The 25812-nt window shown below is 47.3% G+C and overlaps 1 protein-coding gene across 1 annotated transcript; it reads right to left on the bottom strand.

Annotated features, from left to right (window-relative positions):
- Positions 1 to 1681: 1681 nt before the first annotated feature.
- Positions 1682 to 25345, bottom strand: Il10rb (interleukin 10 receptor subunit beta). The gene is made up of 7 exons (XM_070030594.1): positions 25208 to 25345; positions 23741 to 23864; positions 19656 to 19813; positions 15853 to 16019; positions 10299 to 10443; positions 6240 to 6394; positions 1682 to 2376 (listed from the first exon to the last, which is right to left on the bottom strand). Exons 1-7 carry the CDS (start codon positions 25278 to 25280, stop codon positions 2131 to 2133), a joined length of 1068 nt encoding a protein of 355 aa, XP_069886695.1. The 5' UTR covers positions 25281 to 25345; the 3' UTR covers positions 1682 to 2130.
- Positions 25346 to 25812: the final 467 nt, after the last annotated feature.

Here is a 25812-nt window from a genome sequence, read left to right as displayed (position 1 = left end):
AGGTAAAGGATGGTACGTCACCATTTCTCTAGGTTGGCTTTTATTTTGCTTCTGAATAGTCTTTCCTTATGTGAAGAGACATTGGATGTTTTTTTTTTGTTGTTGTTTTGTTTTTATTAGCCATGGAAGTTGACTCAGGGCCTGGGCACTGTCCCTGGGCTTTTTTTTGCTCAAAGTTAGCATTCTACCACTTTGAGTCACAGCGCCACTTCCAGTTTTCAGGTAGTTAATTGGCCCTAAGAGTCTCATGGACTTTCCTGTTCCCACTGGCTTTGAATTGTAGTTCTCAGATCTCAGCTTCCTGAGCAGTTAGGATTACAGGCAGGCGTAAACTACCAGGTCCTGGCAAAAAGTTGTTTTAAAACATTATACCCAACATTTAGTTGATGTCATCTTAGGGTCTTGGAGGATGGTGCTCTAATGTGGATGTAGTTTGTCCCTCAGAGGTTTGTATGCCAGAAGCTTGGTCTCCAGTATGGTGACATTACAGTGGGGGAATGTTTGAGATGGGGTTCAAAGCTGGGCTGTGCAGCTTGTACTTGTAATCCTAGCTGCTCAGGAGGCTAAGATGTAAAGATCATGGTTCAAAGTCAGCCCAAGCAAAACACATTAGAGACTTCTCTACAACTAACCAGCAAAAGACAGGAAGTGGAGTGTGGCTCAAGTGGTATGGCAACAGCTGTGAGCAACATGGCTGAATGAGAGCCTGAGGCCCCGAGTTCGAGCCTAGAATCTCTTGCATATAGCAATAGAGAGTAGGTTCAAAGAGCATAATCTGAGGCTGCACTAGGCAGAAATTTGAACCTCTACTTGAAAAACAAAAAAGGGGTAAAGGTGTGGCTTAAATGGTACAATGCAGGCCTAGCAAACTCAAGGCCCTGAGTTTAAACCCCAATACCGTAAGAAAAAATCAGTAAGTCAAACTGGAGCCTCCTTCACTACAGCTACACAGCTGTCCTGCCACTAATAGACTTGGCGTGGATCTGGAATGTCTTCCAAATGCCCACATGCTTAAGGACTTGTGGCCAGCTTATGGGAGGTAGCAGAACCATTAAGAAGTGGAAGTTTGCCTGGTGCTGGTGGCTTACATCTGTAATCCTAGCTACTTAGGAGGCTGAGATTGGAGGATCGAGGTTCAAAGCCAGCTTGGGCAGGAAAAGTCTGTGAGATTCTTTTTTTTTTTTCTTCTGAAAATACCGTACAGAGGGGTTACAATTATATGGGCAAGATAATGAGTACATTGAGAGACTCATCTCCAATAAACCACTCAGAAAACTGGAACTGGCGCTGTGGCTCAAGTGGTAGAGTGCTTGCTTTGAGCTGAAGAGCTGAGGGACAGTGCTCAGGCCCAGAGTTCAAGCCCAATGAGCGACAAAAATAAATAAATAAATAACTAAATGTACTCACTACCTTACTTATGTAACTGTAACCCTCTATACATCACCCTGACAATGAGTAGACTGCCTACTAGTTAATTAAAAAAAAAGAAAAAGGAGTGGAAGTTAGCTCATTGGAGGATGATATTGAAGTGGATATTGGATCTCAAGCCCTCCCCACTCCCTCTCTTCTTGGACACCATGAGGTTGAGGTAATGTAGTGCGCTGCCACAACCCCAAAGCCAAGGGACCATAGATTGAAACCTCTGAGCTCATGAGCCAAAGAAACCTTTCCTCCTGTGAAGTTGTTTATATCAGGTATCTTGTTGCAACAACAGAAAGCTGACAGAGAGAGAGGAGAGATCTCAGACAGCACTGACAGTCCAGCAAATACACACAGGCAGAAACAGAAATCCTTTCAAAGCCTCCCTGAGAACCCCACAAGTCTGGTTCCATCCAGTGTGGTGATGACCACTTTCAAGGTGAGGTGTTTTCCAGGTCCCTAGCTGACACCCCACGTAGTTCTCATTTAAAATATTCCTCACATTTAAGATGCAATTCATAGTTTAATAAATATAAGAGATGGTTTTTCAGTGGCCATTAAAAAAAAATCAGTCTTCATAAAGCAATGAGTTCCCAAGATGAGAGCATTTCCGTCATGTGAGCCGTTCAAACTAGCTGTTTGGTTGTGTGAACGAATCCCGAGGCTGAGATGTATAGAAGTGGAGTGTGCTCAGGTAGTAGCTCTCTCTGATCACACCTCTGGGGCCGATGTGAGAGGTGTGGGATCTTCCAGACTGGCTGAGAGTGTTTCTTCCTTGGAAACTGTCTCTGGAGGTCCTGGCCCAGACGGGGTTCTCGGGTTGTCACCGCCGCCAGGATTCTGCTTGCTGCTTTCTGAGTCTTCTGTAATGATACTTAGTTTGTCGAAAACTTCATTCTCATCAGAGAGTGGAAAGGAGAAAAACAGACGTGTGCTGTGATGAGGGTGGCCCAAAAACTGTGGCAGAAAAAAGAAAGGACAGTTAATTATCAGTGTTCTATTTCTTTTTCTGGGTCTTACAAGTATTTAATGTTAATGTTAATTTGTCACACCCGGCTAGGGCCATCATCTTAATCACTGGTCTGCTATTTGGGCTATCAGGGGTCTTAGACTGGAATCTTGTCAGTCAGGGCCTTTCTTCTACTCTGCTCATGTTGACCCCATCTGCCTACATTAACACCCCCCTCTCACAAGTTCAGGACCCCGAATTCTTTTGAGAAGTTCTGTATGGAATTCTTGTAAATAAGCTGGGCGCTGTAATCCTAGCCACTCAGGAGGCTGAGATCTGGGAATCAGGGTTTGAAAAGCCAGTTCAGGCAGGAAAGTTGGTGAGACTCTTATCTCCAATGAACTACCAAAAAGCCAGCAGTGGAGCTGTGGCTCAAGTGGTAGAGTGTTAGCCTTGAGCAAAAAGCTCAGGGACAGCACCTAGGTTCTGAGTTCAAGCCCAAGGACTGGAACAAAAAAATAAAGCTGGGAGTGGAGGTGTGGCTCAAGTAGTAGAGCACCAGCCCTGAACAAAAAAGGCAAGCTAGTACATAAGGCCAAGTTCAAGCCCAGTACTCACATATAAACAAACAAATATGCATAGCAACAAAGTTTCAGTGTATATAAAAACTGACAGAACCATAAGACAAGTTAGACAAATTCACCATCTTCTTAATATAGCGTAATAATGGTGTGCACACACAAATAATAATGGCCTCTCTCTGTCCATCCTGATGGACTCCAAGCCCCATGTCAATACTGGGAACTCCTGGGGGAGTAATGATGCGTCTAACTTCCACTGGTAGTGTAAACTGGGTCAAGCAAAGAGGGTCAAAAGCCCAGGCACCGGGCCTTCATCCTCTCAAAAAGGGCAGGTGTCTGATGCCCTTACCTGGGTAGCCATTACAAAGCCATCAAACCATTTTTTGGGAGAACCACAAAGGGAGGGCCTCAATTTTGTTCTACCTAGTAACGTCACCCATTTGGGATAAGAAAACCCCAAACTCGGGCAGCTTGATACAATTGGTGTTTAACTAAACTGCCCACCTCACACCTTGGGGTGTAACTCTGCTGTGCTAAGAAGTCATTTTTTGCTGTTTTCCTAAAAAAAAAAAAAAAAAAAAAAAAAAAAGTGTGTGGCTCAAGTGGCAGAGCACTGTCCTACTGCATGCAAAACTCTCAATTCAATCCTAGTACTGCATCCCCATGCCAAAAAATAAAAACTATACACACACATACACAGAGAGAGATGGGGGGGGAAGGGAGGAAGGGAGGGGGAGGGAGAGGGAGAGGGGGAGAGAGGGAGAGAGAGAGAGAGAGAAAGAGAGAGAGAGAGGAAGGGAGGGAGAGAGGGGAAGAGAGAGAGAGAGCGTGAGTGAGCTTGCTAGCCTTGGAGGAAAGAGCTCAGTCCAGCTGGCCCCTTTACTAAACTTGTTCTGGCTTTGATTTGCCATGTATTCTTCCCTGTCTGGTCAGTTTCTTTGATGAGGAAGCCAAGCAGCCAAAAATAGCAGGTGCATAACTGAAGTTTCCTCTGGGTTCTCAGTTAACAGAACACCACCCACCCATAGCCAAGGGCCTCCCTTTGCTCTTCCTCCTCCAGCTGTGGCTTGCATCAGCACCCCTCCACAGGATACTCCACTGATTCTTTGGGGTTCCCTGGTGCTCTTGGCAAGTTCCAGCTGTCCTGAAATACTTGCCTATGGTCCCAACTACCACTTTTCTTTTCTGTAGTGGGTGCTGCCTGGGCTACCCAAATGCCCTCTAGAACACTGGTGTTACAGCTCACAGCTTTGCAGGAAATGCCTTCCACAGCAGGGTGAGACCTTGTGTTCTTCCCAGGGTGGCTCACATCTATCAAGTGCGGATCACAGCTCTGCAAACACAGGCAGAGCTCAGCTGGCTCAGAGCTGCTGAGTGGGTATAGCAGAAGGAGAACTTGGAAGGTGGGGAACAAGAGCCCTGTGCAGGGCATGGAGAGGGAAGGGCGCCAGCTTCAAGTGTGTAGATTTCTGGAGTGCACAGGAAGTCCGACTGACAATGTGCAGCACAGAAAGGACACAAGCAAGCAGAGAGGCTGCCGCAATGCACACCCACTGGCTTCTGTGTGCAGCCACAAGAGGCTCATGAACGGCTTTGCTTTGGCCTAAGAGCAGGGGCTTCCACTCCCTTAGGCAGACACACTCCAGCCCCTGCCGAATGCCCAGCCTCTTGTGACACAGATCACTGCTGAGCCCACCGATATGATGGCACTTCTAGGGTAAACCAACTAGCCACCTGGGAGCGGGTGATGACATGGAATCCTTGCACTCTAGGAGGGACAGTGACGCCTCCTGGCTAGGCTGGCATTTACGTCAGGAATAATCTGTAACTGGAGTTCTGCAGGGCTTCAGCCAGCACATGGAGGCCTGACAGAGGCTCCAATGGCAACAACGGTAGCTTGGACGGGGCAGCTACACAATTCACATGTTGGTTTCTAACCCCTGACTTCTCAGAGAGTAAGATGCCAGCTGGGGGCCAGTGGCTCATGACTATAATCCAGCTATTCAGGAGGCTGAGATCTAAGCCAGCCTAGTCAGGAAAGTCCCTGAGACTCTCATCTCCAATGAAGCACTAGAAAGCCGGAAACGGGAGCTGTGGCTCAAGTCATCGAGTGCTACCCTTGAGTAGAAAAGGCTAAGTGATAGCACCCAGCACCTCAGTACAGCACCCCTCCCCCACCTCTACTACTCCCCTAAAGAAGAAGAAAAAACCCAAAAGGGCTGTGGCTCAAATTAAATGCCTAGCAAGCTTGAGGCTCTGAGTTCAATCCCTAATACTGCTAAAGAAAAGAATTGCATACAACTAATGTACCTCCAGCTAAATACTTTGAATTATCTAGATTACCTATACCATCCAATCCAATATAAATTCTATGTAAATAGTAGTTAAGACTATTTTGAGTAGGGAATAGTGAAAAAAGTTTCCAAGTTCAGCACAGAAGAAAAAAATTAAATATGTTATCTGCATTCATTTGAAGGCACAGAAGCAGAACTCAAGAGACCACTTTATATTTAGAATTTCATTTCTCAGGGCCTCTTCAGTCCTGATCTTTAGGTAGCTTCATTCTTTGTTCTTTTTTGTTGTTGTTGTTGGTTGTGGAGCTTGAACTCAAGGCCTGGGTGCTGTCCCTAAGCTCTTTTGCTCAAGGCTAGCGCTCTACCACTTTGAGCCACAGGGCCACTTCCAAGTTTCCGGTAGTTAATTGGAGATGAAAGTCTCATAGATTTTCCTGCCTGGGCTAGCTTTGAACCATGATCCTCAGATCTCAGCCTCCAAAGTAGGTAGGATTACAGGTTTGAGCCACTGGTGCCTGGCAGTTCTTTCTAAATCTTTAGAAATAGCATCCCTTAAGCTAAGGTACACTCCAGGATCTGGGTTTCTCAGTCCGATATTCCTAAATGAGCATGCCTTTCTTCCTCCCACTCTCTCCCTCCTGCTCTGTGGTGGCACTGGCTAGCTGCTTCTTTCTTACATCTCTACCCTGAGGGCTGCTGCTGTGTACCTTCCCGCCCCAGATCCATCACCTCTGCTCCCCAATCACGTGAGGCTTTGGGCAGAGACCAGAGAAGGAAGGAGCTGTCCGGATTCAGGAAAGGCTTTTGGAACAAACCTCTGTCTCCTTTCTTTAAGGCTGACTCTAGCCTTTAAAAATACACACATGGGAATGGACTAGAACGTGAGACGTGAGTTAATATTTTCCCGGAAAACCTATTGTCTAGAACTAGGCAGCCTTGAGTTTTCAGGAACATTTCAGGCATTTTGGAATCAACATCTTGTTGCATCCCCCTTACCTCTTTCAGGTGCTGCGGAAGAGTGTTCCCAGGGGAGAAGGTGTACTTCGTTTTCTTGTAAATGCACCATAGCAAAGCAAAGCAGCCGGTGAGCACCAGGAAGCCCGCAGAGACAGACACCATGAGGATGATGGCCACTAACCAGGGTGGAGTTTCTGTGGGGAGATTGGACTGGGTGAGATTCTCTAAAGCTTGGGTCACAGAGATCTTACAGCCATTGTACTCATCACAATTGGATGGTAATCTCTGGAAACCAAACCCCCAAACAGTTCATTCCAAACAGTGTCCCATGAATACAGCTGTCAGGAGGACTCAGGGTTTCTCAGTGAGTTTCATTCCTTTCCTATTGCTTCAGTCTGCCCTCTGACACAGTGGCTGTTTCACAGTGAATGAAAGGATAAGAATTCTAAGCTGGCTACTGTGCTTCAGGCCTGTAATTCTGGCTGCCCAGGAGGCTCAGCTCTGAAGATTATGACCAGCCTAGGAAATACATGAATCACTCACTGACTACCAAAAAGCCAGATGTGAAGCTGTGGCTTAAGTAGTAGAGTGCTAGCTTGAGCAAAAAAGCTAAGAGACAGTGCCTAGGCCCTAAGTTCAAGCCCTAATATACGTTCATGCACACAGACAGACAGACAGACAGACACACACACACACACACACACACACACACACACACATCCACACACACAAATCCTGGTGCATGTCACCTACTTTCAGGGTAACACTGTGCCAGCCTGCTCTGGGTGAACTTTTGCACCGGAGTTGGTAAACAGCCCAAGGGAAATGCAGACACTAGAGTTTAGTGGTAACAAGTAAAAGTCACACAGAACTCATGACAGATGACTCCAAATAAATCCCAGTGCCAAGTGGCATGACTAAGCATCTGTTGGCCTTTAGCAGCCTGAGACGAGGTCCAGCTGCCCAAATTCTCTAAGTTTTGTTTTTTTTTTTCCTAAAAAGAGTTTCCAGGGGCTGGGAAGGTGTTTGCTTTGCATGCATGAGGCCCTGGGTTCGATTCCTCAGCACTACATAAGCAGAAAAAGCCAGAAGTGGTGCTGTGGCTCAAGTGGTAGAGCACTAGCCTTGAGCTGAAGCGCTGAGGGACAGCGCCCAGGCCCAGAGTTCAGGCCCCATGACCGACAAAAAAAAGCAGGGGGTGGGAGCCTTCCAAAAGCAGATCCTTCCTGTCTCTGATACACATGTCTCCTGCAAGCCAGGGGTGTCTTCCTCAGGACTTGGGGGCCATTCTTTTGAAACTTCTAAGAAGTATGGCGAACCTGGGTGCCAGTGAATCACGCCTGTAAGCCTAGCTACCCAGGAGGCTGAGATCTGAGGATGACAGTCTGAAGTTAGCCTGGGCAGAAAAGTCTGTGAGACTCCTATCTCCAATAAACTACTCAGAAAAAGCCAAAAGTGGAGCTGTGGCTCAAGTGGTAGAGTGCTAGCCTGGAGCACAAAGAGGCTCAGAGACAGCATCCAGGCCCTGAGTTCAAGCCCCAGGACTTCAAAAAAAAAAATGTGCCGTGAATGATCTGGGAGACTAGACGTGCCTGACTGATACACACAGGTGGCAGATTCACGTGGTCTAACGGCAATGATAGTTACCTGAAATTTGTCAGTTTTTCACTTCCCTGACCCGCTTGCTTTCCCTCCTGACCTCCTTACAGTCAGTCTTCCTTTGAGATACCCAGTCATGTGCTGGCAGAGGCAGGGATCAGGAAGACTGAGGTTAGAGGCTAGCCTGGACAAGAGATTCTCAAGAACCCCTTAACCAATAGAAATCTGGACACAGCAGTGAGCGCTGTCATCTCAGCTATAAATGGGAGGTATAAATGGGAGGATCACAGGCCAGGCTGAGGATCACAGGACAGAAATGCAAGACCTTATTCAAAAGATAAAAAGGGAGGTGAAGCATATGGTGTAAGTGGTAGAGCATCTGTCTAGCAAATGCAGGGTCCTGAGTTCAAAACCACAGCACTGTCAAAAAAAAAAATCTGGTCTGTTCCTGTGCATAAATGGAACTCAACGGCTCCTAATGCAATTATTACTGAGTGTGTGTGTGTGTGTGTGGGGGGGTCTGTTCCTGTGCATAAATGGAACTCAACGGCTCCTAATGCAATTATTACTGAGTGTGTGTGTGTGTGTGTGTGTGTGTGTGTGTGTGTGTGTGTGGTCTGTTCCTGTGCATAAATGGAACTCAACGGCTCCTAATGCAATTATTACTGAGTGTGTGTGTGTGTGTGTGTGTTGGTACTGGGGCCTGAACACAGGGCCAAGGCATTCTCCCTTATCTTACTCTACCTAGGGCTGATCCTCTACTACTGAAGAATTCTGTTTTTTTTTTTTTTTTTTTTTTTTTGGTCAGTCGTGGGGCCTGAACTCTGGGCCTGGGTGCTGTCCCTCAGCTCTTCAGCTCAAGGCTAGCACTCTACCACTTGAGCCACAACGCCACTTCTGGCTTTTTCTGTTTATGTGGTGCTGAGGATTTGAACCCAGGACCTCATGCATGCAAGGCAAGCACTCTACCACGGAGCCACCTTCCCAGCCCTGAATCAAGTATTTTCACTTGCTTTAATTCTACTACAGAGTTGACTGTGGCCATTTGTGACCTCAGCTCTTTCTTCAGCACCAGGCTGCTTCTCCAGCAGTCCTAGCCACTTGTCCTACCCAGGCCAGTGTCTGTCACTTCATGAGCAAGGCCTGCGGATCTGGTGCCAGCTGGGGCCAGAGAACACAGCCTGGGTCTCATCTGAAAGGGACTATTTATGGGGCAAACAGCAACTGTCCCTTGGCTGCCTCAGATTGAAGGACGCTAAACAATACTGGAACTGAGTGCTGAGTCCTCCTGGAAGTCCACTGAGTGCAGGCAGTCAGTGTGTGGCTCACGGGGACCCTCCTTACACCAGAGAGAGAGGGCTGGCTGGGGGGGGGGAGCCTTATACCCTAGAGAGAGGGCTGGCTGGGGGGGGAGCCTTATACCCTAGAAAGGGGGCTGGCTGGGGGACATGTCCAGCAGACATGTCCGTATGGACCTGCTGCATCCTCTGCTGGCCATCCCCCTCCCCCCTCCCTCAGCCACATGGTGCATTTCTGCTGTGGGATCTTCTGATGTCCAAGCCTGGGTCCTGCCATGCGAGAACTCTCCCTCCCCCCCCCCCGCTCCCCCAGGACTCACTTCAGTGAGAGAAACTGGGCTGCTCTCTACGGCACACCCTGCATGTAGGAGAACTCAGCTACCTTGTGTTTTCTTGGTCAATGTGGGATCCTGCGGTAAGCTGGCTGGAGCAGCCCCCGGGCTGCTGACATTTCAGCTGTTGAGAAAGTTCCAGACTCTTACCCATCCTTCCAACTCATGTTTTAGCAGGACTATACTATGACATGAGTCAGAGTCCCGAGGGACCCATAAGAAAGCACTGAGGATGTGGGCAGCAGTGGGTCACCTATAATCCTAGCTACTCAGGAGGCTGAGATCTGGAGGATACTGGTTTGTACCTAGCACAGGCAGGAAAGTCCAGAAGACACTTATCTCCAATGAACCACCCCCCCAAAAAAAAGCCAGAAGGGGAGGCGTGGCTCAAGTGGTAGAGCACCAGCTGTAGGCATAAAAGGCAAAGGAAGGCAAAGGACAGTACCCAAGCCCTGAGTTCAAGTCCCAGTACCTCCACACACACACAAAAACCCAACCTACAACCAAAACCTTACAAAAACAAAGACTGGACATGTGCACCCAAGAAGGAAAGTGAATTTAGGGAGGGTGATGGGGGCGTGGGAGGGCTTAAGCTCTGCTGGATGGTACCAGGAGGCCCCGTGTGCCTTGCTTCAGGGAGCTGAGAAAGCACAAGTGGAATGAATCAATAGCCAACAATTCCTTTCAGACTCTTTGAGAGCAAAGGCCACAGAAGGGGGCGGCGCCTCTGACATGCAGCTGACCAATCAGGGCTGGACACCATTTAGGGGTGGGACTGCCCATTCCTAAGCTGGGCTGGAGTTTGACGCCGGGCCCTGGATGTCTAGGAGCCCCTCAGTGGGGTCTGTTCCAAGCTGAATGTCACTTACCGTGCTCTGTTCGCTTACAGACTGGCTCACTCCACAGCCCCGTTTTGTTTCTATTGGGAACAAATCCTTGAACTTGAATGCAGTAAGTTGTCCGGGGCTCCAGGTTTCTGAGGACCTCAAAGTCATGTGTAAAAGTAACTTGCATCTGGTTGGACGTGGAAAAGAACACAATAACAACACTGAAGAGTCCTCACTTTTTTCCCCTCATTTTTGGTCTTGAGGGCTTGAACTCAGGACCTGTGCTTGCTTGCAAGGCTGGCACTATACTGCTGCTTCAGCCCTGTTTTTCTTGGTTCCTTTTAGGATAGGATCTTACCTCTTGCCAGGGTGCACACTTAGTCTATGCTTCCCACGGTCGCTAGGATCTTAGGTGCACACCACCCTGCCATGTTCCTCTGTGGAAAAGGAATCTAAGCAGATTTTATTTTTTATTTTGCTTGAGCTGGCCTGGAATTTCAATTTTCCCAGTGTCAGCCCCCTAGGCAGCTTGGATTGACAAATGTGTACCATTGTATCTAGCTATAGGCTTAGAAAGTGTTTTAGGAACTTTTCTGCTCAGGCTGGCCTCAACTCAAGATCCTCCCATTCCCAGACTCCCAAGAGACTAGATTACAGGTATGAGCTATTGGTTCCCCAGTTTCTTTGATTTCCCTTTTTTTCATGATTACCAGTTAACATTCCTGCTTCAGACTCAAAATAGGCAAGAGCAGCTACTCTCCCTGCTCGTTTCAGATCCTGACGCCACTGCAGGGATAACAGCAAGACTGACCGCCACACTGGCAACCAATGCCTGAATTCTGAAGCTTTACTAATATATACAAAACCTCAGACTTGCCGTTAAAACAAAAACAAAAAGACTAGTCTTAACCCAGGTGTCAGTGGCTCACCACTGTAATCCAAGCTACTTAGGAGGTGAGAATTGGGAGGACGGAGGTCCCAGGCTAGTCGGGGCATAAATGTGAGGGACACCCCCCCGCCCCCCAAATCTCACCCAACTGCAGGATGCAGTGCCATGCACCTAGGTATGTGGGCAGCTTGAAGAGGCTGACTGCTATCTAGGCCAGATCCAGCATTTATGTATTTAAAACAAAAAGTTAGGCAGAAAGGGCTGAGGGCATGCATGATTCAAGTAATAGCAAGTACAAGTCCCTGAGTTCAACCTGTAATACCACCAATAAAAAGATAAGCCAGTTTTAATGTATTGCACTATATCTCATAAAAAAATCAAATGATGAGCCACCTCATGCCTATAATCCTAGCTACTCAGGAGGCTGAGATCTGAGGATCATAGTTAGAAGCCAATCCAAAAAAATCTGATCTCCAATTAACCACTAAAAAGCTCGAAGTAAAGCTGTGGTTCAAGTCACAGAGCACTAACCTTGAACACAGAAGCTCAGGGACAGCCAGAGTTCAAGACCCAGGATTGGCATACACACAGAAAAACTGTACGTTGAAGTCTAAATACCAGATACCTGTAAAACATGACCTTATGTGGAGGTAGTCTTTTTTTTTTTTTTGGTGTGGGTCCTGGGGCTTGAACTCAGGGCCTGGATATTTACTGTCCCTTACCTTTTCCCTCAAGGCTGACCCTCTGCCACTTAAGCCACAGCTCCACTCTGGCTTTTAGCTGGTTAATCGAAGATAAGTCTCACCGACCTCACTGCTCAGGCTAGCTTCAAACCATGGTTCTCAGAGCTCAGCTTCCTGGCATGAGCCACCGGTGCCTAGCTTTGGAGATAGGATCTTTACAAAGGCAAGAAAGACGAGTCTCGAGGGTGGGTCCCTAAGCCAGCATGGTGGTGTGTTTACAGGAAGTTCTGACCCTCAAGAAGGATGCCTTGGTAAGCGAAGGGCAGAGTTGGGCAATGCTTTATAATCTAAATGCCCAGGTTCTGGGCAAGCCAGCCCTGGAGAAAAGGCATGGAAGCACAGAGGGAGCAGAGCCCTTCTGACATCCTTACCTTGGATAATCAGGCCCAAGGAAAGTTAGACAACACATTTCTGTTGTTGACTCAAGGGTGATATTTTGTTAGAGCAGTCTTACCAACCAACAACGGCCATGCAATACAATAAAATGCTGTGATTTTGTTTTCTGTATGAAACATATAGTTTAGATTCTGGCTGCTTGGGGGACTAGATTGTCCCCCAACCTCGGGGATCCTGTTCTTGGGGTATGCCTCTGATCTGGTGGCTAGAGTGGCCAAGTCATCTCGGTTGAATTTAAACCGAAGATAATATAATTAGTGATACAGTTCTGAATTTGAGAAATGTAAATAGTTCCTGGTAACACAGGGAAGTGAAAGAGCTTACAAAGTAGGTGCAGGCTTTTAAAAAACAAAATACTTTCATAATTAGTTGCTTATCTTTAGAGCTGACGGCATGGGCAACTTGCTAGGATTTCTTCACTAGATGAGAAGTTAATCTCAGCAGGGTGTTGGAGATTTGTAATCTTAGCTACTCAGGAAGCTGAAATCTGAGGCTCTCAGTTCAAACCTGATTGGGCAGAAATGTCTGTGAGACTCATTTCCAATTAAGAAGCAAAAAGCCAGAAGTGGAGGTGTGGCTCAAGTGGTAGAGCTTCAGCCTTGAGCCAAAAAGCCAAAAGAGAGCACAAAGGCCTGACAGTTCCAGAATTGGCACAAAAAGGAAGGAAGGAACAAATGAACGAAGGAAAAGAAGGAAAGGAAAGAGGATAGAAGAAAGGAAGGAAAGAAGGGAATGAGGGATGGTGGGAGGAAGGAAGGAAAGAGAAAAAAAAACCACAAGAAATGCCACTCCCACAGGTTCTTCATGCTATTGTTTAAGGAACTAGTCTGGTTCCATAAATATGAGCAAGTGGCCTTTTCAGGAACTCAGAGGCCTCCACACAGTGGAGCAGTGTGAGAGAACCAATGCACGTTACCAGATACCTTTGCTGTGGGGGTGTTCTAGATAAGAAGCTAAATATTAAGAAGCTTAATATAAAACAGGGTTTGCTTTTGATGCTTGGTAGGAGGCACTCGGCCAAGGTGGTTATGGCACTGGATCTTTAATTAGAAGGTGATATTTCTCACTGGGGGTAGCAGCTGGATTTTATCTCTGGATCCAGGACTTAGTGGAGACACCTGGACTTAAGGGGTAGTTATGAAACTAGACATTGTAGATTGCTTTTCAGGGACACATTTCCTGGGGCCTTGGCTATAGGCAAAATTGTCTTTTGTGTGAAGATTTTCTGTCTGCTATGGTTTAAATGTGTGTCTTCCAAATGCCTTCGTTGAAATCGAATCACCAATGCAAGAGTATTGAAGAGGCCATGACTCAGATCCCTAATGAACTGGACTAGTGGCTGTCTAACGAGGTGAGAGGGAGGTGCTGCTGTTTGTTTTAGCTTTTTTTTTGGGGGGGGGTCCAGTCGTGGGGCCTGAACTCTGGGCCTGGGCACTGTCCCTCAGCTCTTCAGCTCAAGGCTAGTGCTCTACCACTTGAGCCACAGTGCCACTTCCGGCTTTTTTTCGTTTTGCTTATGTGGTGCTGAGGCATCGAACCCAGGGCCTCAGGCATGCAAGGCAAGCGCTCTACCACTGAGCCACCTCCCCAACCCTAGCTTTTTAAGTCTTTTTTTGTGGGGGGAGGAGCGAAGTGAGGATGCAGAAAGGGAGGGAGAAAAGGTGAACAAATGCAATCATGGTGCTCAGTAGACATGATGTGGAAAAGGAACTATGCAACTTGTGGGCAGGGATGGGGGGAGGGGGATCTGGGGGAAGTGAAGGAAGAGGTGACATTGTCCAAAAAAGACATGTACTTATGAAATGGTAACCCCTCTGTAAAACAACTTAATAATAACAGTACAATTACAGTTTTAAAAAAATACAAAAACAAAGAGGCGTGAGGGAGCAGTTCACCCATTTGCCCCTCATCTTAGTCTAAGGATGCAGCAATATGCCTTCGTGTTAGAAGCAGAGAGAAGCTGGGCACTGGCGCCTCACGCCTGTAATCCTGGGTACACAGAAGCCTGAGAGCTGAGGATGGCAGTTCAAAGCTAGCACAGGTAGAAAAGTCTGTGAGACTATTATCTCCAATTAACCAGCAAAGAGCAGTAGTGGAGGTAAGGGGAACAAGAGGCCTTAAGTCCAAGCCCCAGTAAGGGACCCACCCAAACAAACAAATGTATGTGACAAGAGCCACAGGAACAATGCTACAGCAAGGTATTTTGATTCCAAGTCAATCCTTTCACAAGAATTGGTCCCTTTAGAAGAGAGCAGCAGGGGCTGGGAATGTCTCAGTGGTAGAGCGCTTGCCTGGCATGCATGAAGTCCTGGGTTTGATTCCTCAGTACCACATATACAGAAAAAGCCCAAAGTGGCATTATGGCTTAAAGGGTACAGTGCTATCCTTGACTAAAAGAAGTTTAGGAACGGTGCTCAGGCCCTGAGTTCAAGTTCTGGGACTGGCAAAATCAACAACCAACCAACCTAGAAAAAAAAGATTTTAAGTATATCGTGTTAAGAGTAAGAAATGCATCTGGATGCCGGTTGGTGACATCTGTAATACTAGCTACTCTGAAAGCTGAGATCTTTGAATTGCAGTTCAAAGCCAGCTTGGGCAGGAAAGTCTGTGAGACATTTCCAGTCAACTAGCAAAAAAGCAGGAAGTGGCGCTGTAGCTCACTGGTAGAGCACTCGCCATGAATTAAAAAAAAAAAAAAAGCTTAGGGACAGTGTCTTGTCACACATTCACATGTGCGTACACACACACACACACACACACACACACATGAAGAAGAGAGCAGCAGGGGAAGTGGAGTAAGAGGTGACACTTGGGCGGGGGTGGGCGGGGGTGGGGCCGCAATGGGTTTGGCTCCTCTGCACTGCTTATTATGGGGTTGATGCCACAAAACAGAAGTCATTCAGATCACCTGATTCAGCTGACTCCAACTTCCTCTGGCCCGCTGCTGACTCAGCCCTGCTTCTCCCGCAGCTTCTCTTCTGTGACAAGGGCAGTTCCCAAGCACACCCTCGAGGTCTGTTCCATGCGTTTGCCATGGGGGTCTGAGAGCCTGAGGCCAGTCGTCCTCTGGGAAGCTTCGGGCTTTGACAGGACCAGGCCCCAGGCCCCTCTGGACCACATGTGCTGGCACTGAGGAATCCTCTACCTGGATGGACCCTGGACTTCTCTCTCATCCTGCCCTATCAAAACTGAGCAAGAGAGCTTAGTGGCTCATGATGTGATCCTAGCTACTCAGGAGGCTGAGATCCAAGAATTATGGCCCAAAGTCAGCCTGGGAAGAATCTGTGAAACTTTCATCTCTATTTAAAGAGCAAAAAGCTTGAAGTGGATAGAGGAGGTGTGGTGGCTTAAGTGGTAGAGCTGCAGCTCTGAGTGAAAAAGCTAAGCAAGAATGTAAAGCCCTGAGCTCAAGCCATAGTACTGATGCATGTGTGAGCGTGTGTGTACGCACATACACACACACACACACACACACACACACAAAGCTAACAACAACAAAACCCAGAAGCAACCACACAAAAAACATGGGTACCTACGTTGGAAATGCATGTGATCACCCCAAACTCACCTTCTCCTCACTTGCATTTTTCCAGTATTGCACCTTGTAAGCCAATGAGGGATAAAAGTCCTTTATGGTCCATGGTCCAGGTTCATTGTCAACTTGGGGGGCTGAGAAATGTATGTGTAAAGAATCTGCAATGGCTTCTATATGGATTCCAGGAGGCCCAAGGAGGGCTAAATAAGAAGAAAGCAAACAGAATCAAAAGTCACATTTTCAAAACTTGGACATTAACTTTTCATGTTTGTACCAGACAGTAAGTGACCTGAATGGCACTCAGGAGGCTGAGATCTGAGGATCACGGTTCAAAGCCAGCCTTGGCAGAAAAGTCCATGAGACTCTAATCTCCAATAAACCACCAGAAAACCAGAAGTGGCACTGTGGCTCAGTGGTAGAGTGCTAGCCTTAAGCTGAAGAGCTGAGGGACAGTGCCCAAGCCCAGAGTTCAAGCCCCATGACTGGCCCCCCCCGTTATTTTTATTAACCAAGTTTATGTTTTATTGAAATTTATAATGTATTTAGAACTACTCCAACAATATCATTTTGTATTGTTTGTATAGATGACTTTTTTTTTCTTTTTGAGGCCAGCTTTTTCTAAGTAGCTCAGGTTGGGCTACATTCATAATCTTCCTGTCTCAGCCTACCAAATACTGGGACTCCAGGTATGTATATGCCTGCCTAGACTGCTTTACATTTTTTCATTTTATTTGTTTCTTGCTTTCCTCTTTTTTCTCTGCTTTTCTGTTGTCTTGTATTTTCTTTCCTGTTTTGGATTGAAAGCTACAGATGGGTATAGGAGGGTTTTTCATTCCTTTCAATGGTTACAGTTCAAGATATAACATATCTATTTTTCCAACATTTCTTTTCCCAGGTATTCCTGCAGTTGGCTCCTTAACTTTATTTGGATCCTCTGTTCAAAGGCCACCTCTTCAGAGACACTGAACTTAGGAAAGAATGCCTTTTCTTCCTGTCCTGTCACTCTGTGTTCATTTCCTTGATGGCTATAGTCACTACCTATCATCTGATAGGTACCCAATATGTTACTGTTGGTCTTCTCACTAGAATATGAACTCCCTGAGAGCAGGGGGCTCCTTATTGGCTACTGTTGTTGCAACACTAAGAATTAGCTGGAGGCCAGGCCCTGGTGGCTCATGCCTGCAATCCTAAATACTTAGGAGGCTGTCAAGTAACGACTATGGTTCAAAGGTAGCCCAGGCAGATAAATCTCTAGGACTCTTCTCTAAGTAACTAGCAAAGAGCCAGAAGTGGAGGTGTGGCTCAAGTGGTAGAGCTCCAACCTTGGGTGAAAAAGCTAAGGGACAGCATGAGGCACTGAATTTAAGTCCTAGTATTGGCATTGGCACTGGCACTGGCACACACACACACACACACACACACAATGCATGTGCCTAGCACATACTAAGTGCTCAATTATAACAGAAAGAATAATAAATGGCTATCTTGTATTCTTCTCTGGCCACAATTACTTTTTGATGGTCTGCATATGGATCTACTTCTACCATTCTAATGTGCTGGTCTGAAATCAGACCAAGAACACTTGATAGTTTCCCAAAACAAGCACAAAGAGATTCCTTATGCTATCACAAAGCACTTTCCTGTCATTAAGATATATAAATATTGGGGCTGGGAAGTTGGCTCAGTGGTAGAGCGCTTGCCTTGCATGCATGAGGCCCTGGGTTCGATTCCTCAGCACCACATAAGCAAAAAGAAAAAAGCCAGAAGTGGCGCTGTGGCTCAAGTGGTAGGGCACTAGCCTTGAGCTGAAGAGCTGAGGGACAGCGCCCAGGCCCAGAGTTCAGGCCCCACAACCGGACCAAAAAAAAAAAAAAAAGATATATAAATATGTCGAGGCAAGTATCCAATGTAAGACAGAGGTACTAAGAACAGAGTCAGATTTCTGGGTTGGAATCTTTTCTCAGCCATTGACTTTCTAATAGGCTGCTTACTCTGTTTCTAAGGGAATTGTGCTAGGTGGAACCTAAAAGTGTGTGTGTGTGTGTGTGTGTGTGTGTGTGTGTGTGTGTGTGTGTGTGTGTGTGTGTGTGTGTGTGTGTGTGTGTGTGTGTGTGTGTGTGTGTTGCTAGGTGGAACAGATTTCTGGGTTGGAATCTTTTCTCAGCCATTGACTTTCTAATAGGCTGCTTAATCTGTTTCTAAGGGAATTGTGCTAGGTGGAACCTAAAAGGGTGTGTGTGTGTGTGTGTGTGTGTGTACTAGGGCGTGTGTGTGTATGTGTGTGTGTGTGTGTGTGTGTGTGTACTAGGGCTTGACCTTAGGACCTTGAGCTCTTGCTTGGCTTTTCTATTCAAGACTAGTCTTTGAACCATGATACTCAGGTCTCTGTTTCCTCAGTAGCTAGGATTACAGGCATGATCCACAGGAGCCCAGCTTGAGACATTTATTTCTTTTCTCCTCTCCTTCTCTTCTTCTCTCCTTCCTTCCTTCCTTCCTTCTTTCCCTCCCTCTCTCCCTCCCTCCCTTCTTCCTTTCTTTCCTTGTCTTTCCTTTCTTTCTTTTTGTCGGTCACAAGGCCTGAACTCTGGGCCTGGGCGCTGTCCCTCAGCTCTTCAGCTCAAGGCTAGCGCTCTACCACTTGAGCCACAGTGCCACTTCTGGCTTTTTCTGCCTATGTGGTGCTGAGGAATTGAACCCAGGGCCTCATGCATGCAAGGCAAGCACTCTACCACTGAGCCACCTTCCCACCCTGAGACATTTTTTTTTTTTAAATCAGCTCTGTGTTTATTTGTCAGAATCAAAGGAAAGACTTGAAAATCCAACATCATATCTTATGAGACTTCAATTTCATTACATAATCCAGTGAGACATTTCTTTTGTAGGTTTTTCTGTGAATACTCCTTGAAGGGCTATAGACCCTCGTAACCCTGAATCACCCATCTATCTGTTACTAGATGGAGGTACAAACAAGTTAGTTTGGACCTAACCTGGAAACCTTCTTTCCAGCTTACCCACAAGCCTGACTTCACATACCTGCCATCAGCTGATCTTCCCTGCCCTTCCTCTGGCCTAGCTTTCTGCCTGCCTTTCTTTTTCTGGCCTCTCTGTGTCTTTTTCTTTTATTCTTTTGTCTTTTGAGGTTGCATTTGTTAGTTGACCTTCCAAATTGACTTCCAGAAAACTATCACCTGAAATCTTCCCATTCTTCTCATAAATAGCCCTCATCCCAGCTCCTTCCCATTATTACCTCATATTCAAATTATCAAATTTTTATTTACTTATTTTTATTGATGATATGTGTATCCTTTCCTGTCTCACCAATGAATTTCTGGCTGTGTGTGTGTGTGTGTGTGTGTGTGTGTGTGTGTTAGGGATTAAATTCTGGGCCTTGCACTCTTGGTGGCATTTTTACTCACAGCTGGTACTCCAATGCTTGAGTCAAGCCTCCAGTTAGCATTTTTACTCATCAACTGGAGATAAGATTCTGTAGGACTTTTCTGTCCACGCTGTCTTTAAACTATGATCCTCAGATCTTAGCTTCCTCAGAAGCTAATCATGAGTCACTGGCGTCCAGCTCTGGACTTCTTAAATGCAGTGCCGGGAATTTGAACTCAGGGCCTTGTGATTGCTATAGGAAGGCACTCCATAACCAGAGCTATATCTCCAAACCTCATCTATGAGGATCTGTTTAAATCTAGACTGTTATTTTCCCTTAGCCCCTTGAACAAGGCTGTCTACTGTGGGTTCTGAAAAGTTTTGTTAATGTATCCACAAACATGAAAATAAAAAAGGATAAGATGATGACACTCAACAAAATGGAAAACAAAATGGCTTACTGTCATCCATAGGAGAGAAGGGGATGTCCACCCACTTTGAATGTTCATTTGCAAATTCAGCCCTGACTCTCAATGTGTAATTGCCATACTTGGAAAGGCTGACGAAATCACACTGTGTCGAGACGGTACTCTTGCATACATTCTGGGATCCCTGGTAACTAGACAATCAGAAAAACAAAATCGTAAGTGTGCTAGCTAGGTGCTGGTAGCTCACACCCCTAATCCCAGCTACTCAGGAGGCTGAGCTCTAAAGATCATGGTTTGAAGCCAGCCCAGGCAGAAAAGGTCCTTAGGACTCTCATTTCTAATTAATCACCAGCAAGCTGGAAGGAGAGGTATGGCTCAAGTGGTAGGATGCTAGCCTTAAGCAAGAGAGGCCCCAGTCCCGGCACACACATATACAAAATGGGTTCTAACTTCTGTCTCTGAGATTGAATGGTGCTTTATTTCCTCTGCTACCAAAGACTAACAGAGGATAATGAGAAAAAAAGAAAGACTATAATCCAGGCTGGCCTCAAATTTGTAATCTTCCTCCTCATCTTCTCTATTGCTAGGATTCTAGGTATATGCTAAAATGCCCCACAAATTCTTAAAATTAAAATTCTTAAAATTAAAAATTCTTAAACATTGGTGAATAGGACACACAATTTATTAATACACAGCACCTTCCAAACTGTTACCTGAGCTCTTAATGATCCTTGGATTTCATAAGGCATTTCAAAATGAATTCGTCCCATGGCTAAATAAGGGTAAATGGAACTAAAACACAAAAACAGATGTGTCCATAACATAACTTCTCAGTGTTTAAGGGTCTAACAAGCTCCTATGTCTCCCCAAATGGGTTAAGTATTAAATACACCTGACCAAGAAAGCTTCCTCCAGCATCGATTTCTTTTTCTCTATTAGCATATATTAATAGTGCAAAAGAGTTTCATGGGGAATATTTCCATACATGCGTGTAATCTACTTTCATTCAAACTCAGTCCCTCTCAAAGCAGTACACACACGGCATGATCTAGGAGTGTGTTAACCACAGATGAACTAGAATAAGACTTCCTAGAAATGACTAGCACTATTATTATTCTGGGAAAACAACCACAACAATTTGAAATGTGCAGGCTGTCTTCCTTTAAGGGAGGAGGCTGTCTGACTGGTTTTCCACTGTGCCTGCCCAGGTGCCAAGGCAAATCTGGCTGCCCTCAGAAGGAGCGATGATGGTAAAAGTGATTAAGAAAAAACAAAGCAGCCTTAATGGAGCTGAGGGGATCAGGCATAGAAGGACTAGGAATCTGCCCACTTACACTCAGTTTCTAGGCCTTCAGAATCTGAAGGAATATATCATAACCCAATGCATTCTCAGTCATATCCAGAGCGTTGCAAGAAGTTTCTAATGGATCACTGAGGTCATTGAGATCAAAGAATTTCCACTTAGTATACCAAGAGCATTCTGGCATCCATCACCTCGTCATGGCTGCCTTACATCCCGGTTCATGGAAGATCCAAGGATCATTCATTAAGTGGGTTTTCTCACGGTGATCACTCCTGTTTTTCAGCATCACATCGAGTCACTTCTTGTATTTAAGGGAATGCATCAGCTGGTTGAAACATGGTATCGCTGGAGGTCTTTTGCAATTACTTTTCTTTTAGTTTTTCTTTTCCATTACTGTTTGTTTTTAAAATTTCCCATTAAATACACTATGACCATTTCCTGTTTTACATCTAATTTTGGATATTTCCATATTAAAATCACAAAAAATATTCATGCTATGACCTGCTTAGACTGAATTCAAAGCAACCCTTTCATGGAACCATGGAAGAATGAACCAGATCTTTCAGAATCATTCTCTTCCCCAAGGAAGTGCCCAGCCTGGATATGGTTTTCTTCAGTGTGTTCCATGTTCTGTCTGTTGTTCCATGTAGACAAGACCCGGATCCCAGCACTGACTCTCAGCAAATCACCCCTCCTATCCCACACCTTCATGCAGACACTGAGACGGCTCATCTGGAGGGTGTGCTCCTCTGACCCAGCACCGCTGTTACCATGACAAGAAAGCAAGGAAGGTATAGAGCAAAAAGGAAGAGGGGCACTGGTCCCCTCCACACTCATGTTGAAATCTAATCCCCATCAGGAGGTATTATTAGGGTAGAGGTGGACGGCATTCCTGGTGGTTACAGTTTTGTAGTCTTGTAACCTGACACTAATGTAAGTCAATTAAAAAAAAAGATATGATCAGCTGGGCACTGGGGCTTCACCTCTGTAAGAATCCTAGCTTTTAGGAAGCTGAGATCTGAGGACTGAGGTCCCAAACCAGTGTGTTAGATCCCCAGTACAAAAAAAGAAAAGAAAAGACAAAAAAATGCTTAAGGCAGGACACTGATGGCTCATACCTATAAGTCTAGCTATGTAGGAGGCTGAGATCTGAGGATCACAATTTGAAGTCAGCCCAGACAGAAAAGTACAGAAGACTTCCATCTCTAAATAACCAGCAAAAATCAGAGATGGAGCTAGGTACCACTGGCTCATGCCTGTAATCCTAGCTACTTAGGAGGCTGAGATCTGAGGATTGTGGTTCAAAGCCAGCCCAGGCAGGAAAGTCCCTGAGACTCTTATCTCCAATAAACGACCAGAAAACCGGAAGTGGCACTGTGGCTCAATTGGTAGAGCGCTTGCCTTGAGATGAACAGCTCAGGGATAGCTCCCAGGCTCAGAGTTCAAGCCCCACATCCGACAAAAAAAATCAGAGCTGGTGGCATGACTAAGTGGTAGAGCACCAGCAGAGCACGTAAGTCAAGCAAGCACAAGGCCCAAAGTTCAAACCCCAGGACCAGCAGTACAAAACAAAACATACTTCAACAACATCTAGTCAAGGACTATCTTACTCTTTTTTCCCTCCTTTTTCCTGGGTTTTGCAAGCCTGGAGCATGTTTGTACAAATAATAGCGGGATGAAAAAGAGGGCGGAGTGATTGGGATAAGAAAGGAACGTCCCCTGCCTTCCAGGAGAGTGTTCATCTGCCTTCCTACTTGAGTCACTTGAGAAGCAGATTGTTTACATACATTGGCCTTGAGCCTCCTGCTGCCATTGGCAACCTAGTGTGGACTTCCATCACCAGGTGCTGGCAAACACACATGGATGAGCAGGACAAGGAGAGAGTTCAGACCATTCATTGCCCAGGTAGCTGTCGTGAAAGCAGTCCCCTTTCTTCCAAGGCTCTACTGTAATACAAGAGCTTTGATCAGCTAGGAGCTGTCTTCCAGCTGCATGGTGACAAGGCATTGCTGTGTGCATCACTGAGTCCCTGGGGCCCATGGCTGATACCAGACTGTGGTGGTAGGATGGCGGTACAGCAAGGATCTTCTTGACCGCCTGGTTTCTTAAACAGCTGCCATCTGTACACGGTGGACTTTTAGCAAAGCTAGTCTAGTAACATGGTGACAGCAGGAGCATTTTTGTCTGAGAACATATCAGAGGCTCATGCCTCTGATCCTAGCTATTCAGGAGGCTGAGATCTGAGGCTTTTGGTTTGAAGCCAGCCTGGGCAGAAAAGTCTGAGAGAGAGACTCTTAGCTCTAATTAACTAGCCCAAAGCTGGAACTGGGTGTGGTTCAAGTGGTAGAGTGCCAGCCTTGAGCAAAAAGGCTGAGTATGATGCCCTGAATTCAAGCCTAACCCCCCTCCCCCCCCACATAAAACCATAAACCAACCCAAGAAATCATATAGTGGTAGAGTGCTTGTCTAGCATGCATGAAGCCCTGGTTTCGATTCTGTAGTACCACATAAACAGAATAAGCTGGAAGTGGTGCTGTGGCTCAAGTGGTAGAGTGCTCGTCTTAAGCTCAGGGACAGTGCCCAGGTGCTGAGTGCAAGCCCCAGGACTGGGGGTGGAAGGGGGGAGAGAAAAAGAAAAAAAAATCATATAAAGGAAAAGTTGATCTCAAGCATTTCCTGCACAGAAGGAGGCCAGCGGGGTGGTCCTTCTAGACTCCATGATCACATGGGTGACAGCAGCCCCTTCCCTCCACAAACGACCCGGCCCAGGGTTACCATCTTTCAGCACTCTTCTGCCAAGAATCCCTGGACCTACCTTTTCTGCTGAGCTGTGAAAGTCAGATTCCCTTTGGCAAAAGCAGGCCGCTCCCACTGTAGAATGTTCTTGAAATTAACAGAGTTGATTCTGACATTTTCAGGAGGTGGTACCATCACTAGGGCTGTGGAAAGGAAGGGAAACTTTTAACTCTTTTCCTCAAAAAGGTGGCCCAAGAAAATCCCACACCCCATACTTAGGTTTCCATGACAGCTCCCTGGGGGAGGGGGAGAGGGACATTAATGCACCAGGAAGGCTGGATTTCATTCCAAGCTCCAGGAGAAGAACCTTCTGGCGGGGAAATGAAGGGAAGATCATGCTGATCTGGTTTCAGGAAGGGATAGGTTATGGCAGGGCAAGAGGATTTCAGATGTATAAAGCTCTAGATTTTTTATATACTTAATGCAGAGAAATCAAAGTTTAACCCTCTTTCTGGCTTAAGCACGTGGAGCCCAGACTGGAGGAATGAATCCATGAATTGCAGCTGCCTGGGACTGCAGAGATACTCAAATAGGAAGTGAGGGGGACAGTTCAACTGAATGAATGAGTCTGGAGGTCACACCCGGAAGACTTCAGCGAAGGCAGGTGTTCTAAGCTTGCTTTCTCTTTCATTCCTTTCTTCTCTTTCTCTCTCTTCTTTCTCCCCTCCCACCCCCCCTCTCTCGTGTGCTGGTATTGAAGTTTGAAATCAGGGCCTGGGAGCTTTTTCACTCAAGGCTGGTGCTCTCCCACTTGAGCCAGAACTCCACTTCTGGCCTTTTGCCCGTTAAAGAGACTCACAGACTTTGGGTGCTGGCTGGCTTTGAACAGCAATCCTCAGATATGAGCCTCCTGAGTAGCTAGGATGACAGGTGTGAGTGACCGCTTATCTTTAAGCTTTTGAACAGGAAACACTAAGCCCATAAAAGCAGCAGAGAAACTCACAGGCCAACTCACCCAGTTGGCCTCTGCTGGCTGCTGAGTCTCAGTGTGGGGAAGGGAAGCTGGCCGGCTGAGAAAGAGAAGGGTCGCAGGTACAAGCAGCCGGACAGGCAGGGAAGAGGTAAGCGGGGGGGTGCAGAGCTCATCCCCAGTAAAGGTGGGGACCCCGGGCTGTTTGCATGGGGGGCCTGCAGTGCTCCGCGGGCGGACGCGGCCACACTGGTCTCGGGTCCATTAGAAGCCACAGAGTCGGGGCGCCGAGGGGCCGAAGTGAGTCCGGGGAGGGGAAGCGAGGACCACGGGGACGCTCGGGCAGGCGGGGGCGGCCGGGGGGGACCTGGGCCTGGGCTGCTCACACCCGAGGGAGGCTCTGCGCCAGCCTCGGAAAGCGAGATGGGGGTGCGGGTCCGCCCCCGGCCCCTCCTCCCCCGCGCCGGCCCCAGGCCCCGCCGGACCCACGCGCCGCACGCTCCCTTGCGGGGCGCGATCGGGGCTGGCCCCCTCCGGGGGTCACCGTCCGCCCGGCCTCCGCCACGCACACCTCACCTGACACCAGCAGGCCGCCGCTCAGCCAGCACGCCAGGCTCCGCGCCAGACTCCGCGCCAGGCCCCGCGCCATGGCCGCGCGGGGACCCGCGAGGGGCTGCGGGGGCCCGGGTGGCGCGGGACGCTCGGCTTGGCCGCTTCCGGGAACCCCGGGGGCGTGGTCACTGGCCCCGCCCCTCCCGGGCCCCGCCCCGCCCGGGCCCCGCCCCCGGGCGCGCCCCGCTGCAGTGTGGGGCCTGGGTCCCGGGCTTGGCCCGCAGAGCCCGACGCTAGAACAATGCACCCCACGCCTGTCTCGGAGCTGCGTCTGCATGATGGCATGGTGGGGGGAATCCATTTTTCTTTAAATCATCCAGTGATGGCTCAGATCTGTTTTCCTCCCCGGTGAAGCAGCATGTTTACCTGTGCGATCCTGTCTCCAGAGAGCTGAGCTGTTTTAGCAAACCCGGCTCCAGAGCGTCTTCCCTGGGCTCCCCAGGGAGAAATGACACACGGACTGGTCCATTTATTTCTCAGAAACGGTTTTTCTTTTCTTCCATAAGATATCTAGGGAAAGATTTCATTTCCTCTTGGTAAACGTGGCGCAGTGGTAAGGTTGGAAAACC

The sequence above is a fragment of the Dipodomys merriami genome, unplaced genomic scaffold, assembly GCF_024711535.1.
Source record: "Dipodomys merriami isolate MVZ:Mamm:240054 unplaced genomic scaffold, mDipMer1.0.p SCAF_2, whole genome shotgun sequence".
NCBI lineage: Eukaryota > Metazoa > Chordata > Mammalia > Rodentia > Heteromyidae > Dipodomys > Dipodomys merriami.
Note: the sequence above shows the minus strand (reverse complement) of the source record. Positions and strands in the feature narration are given on the sequence as shown.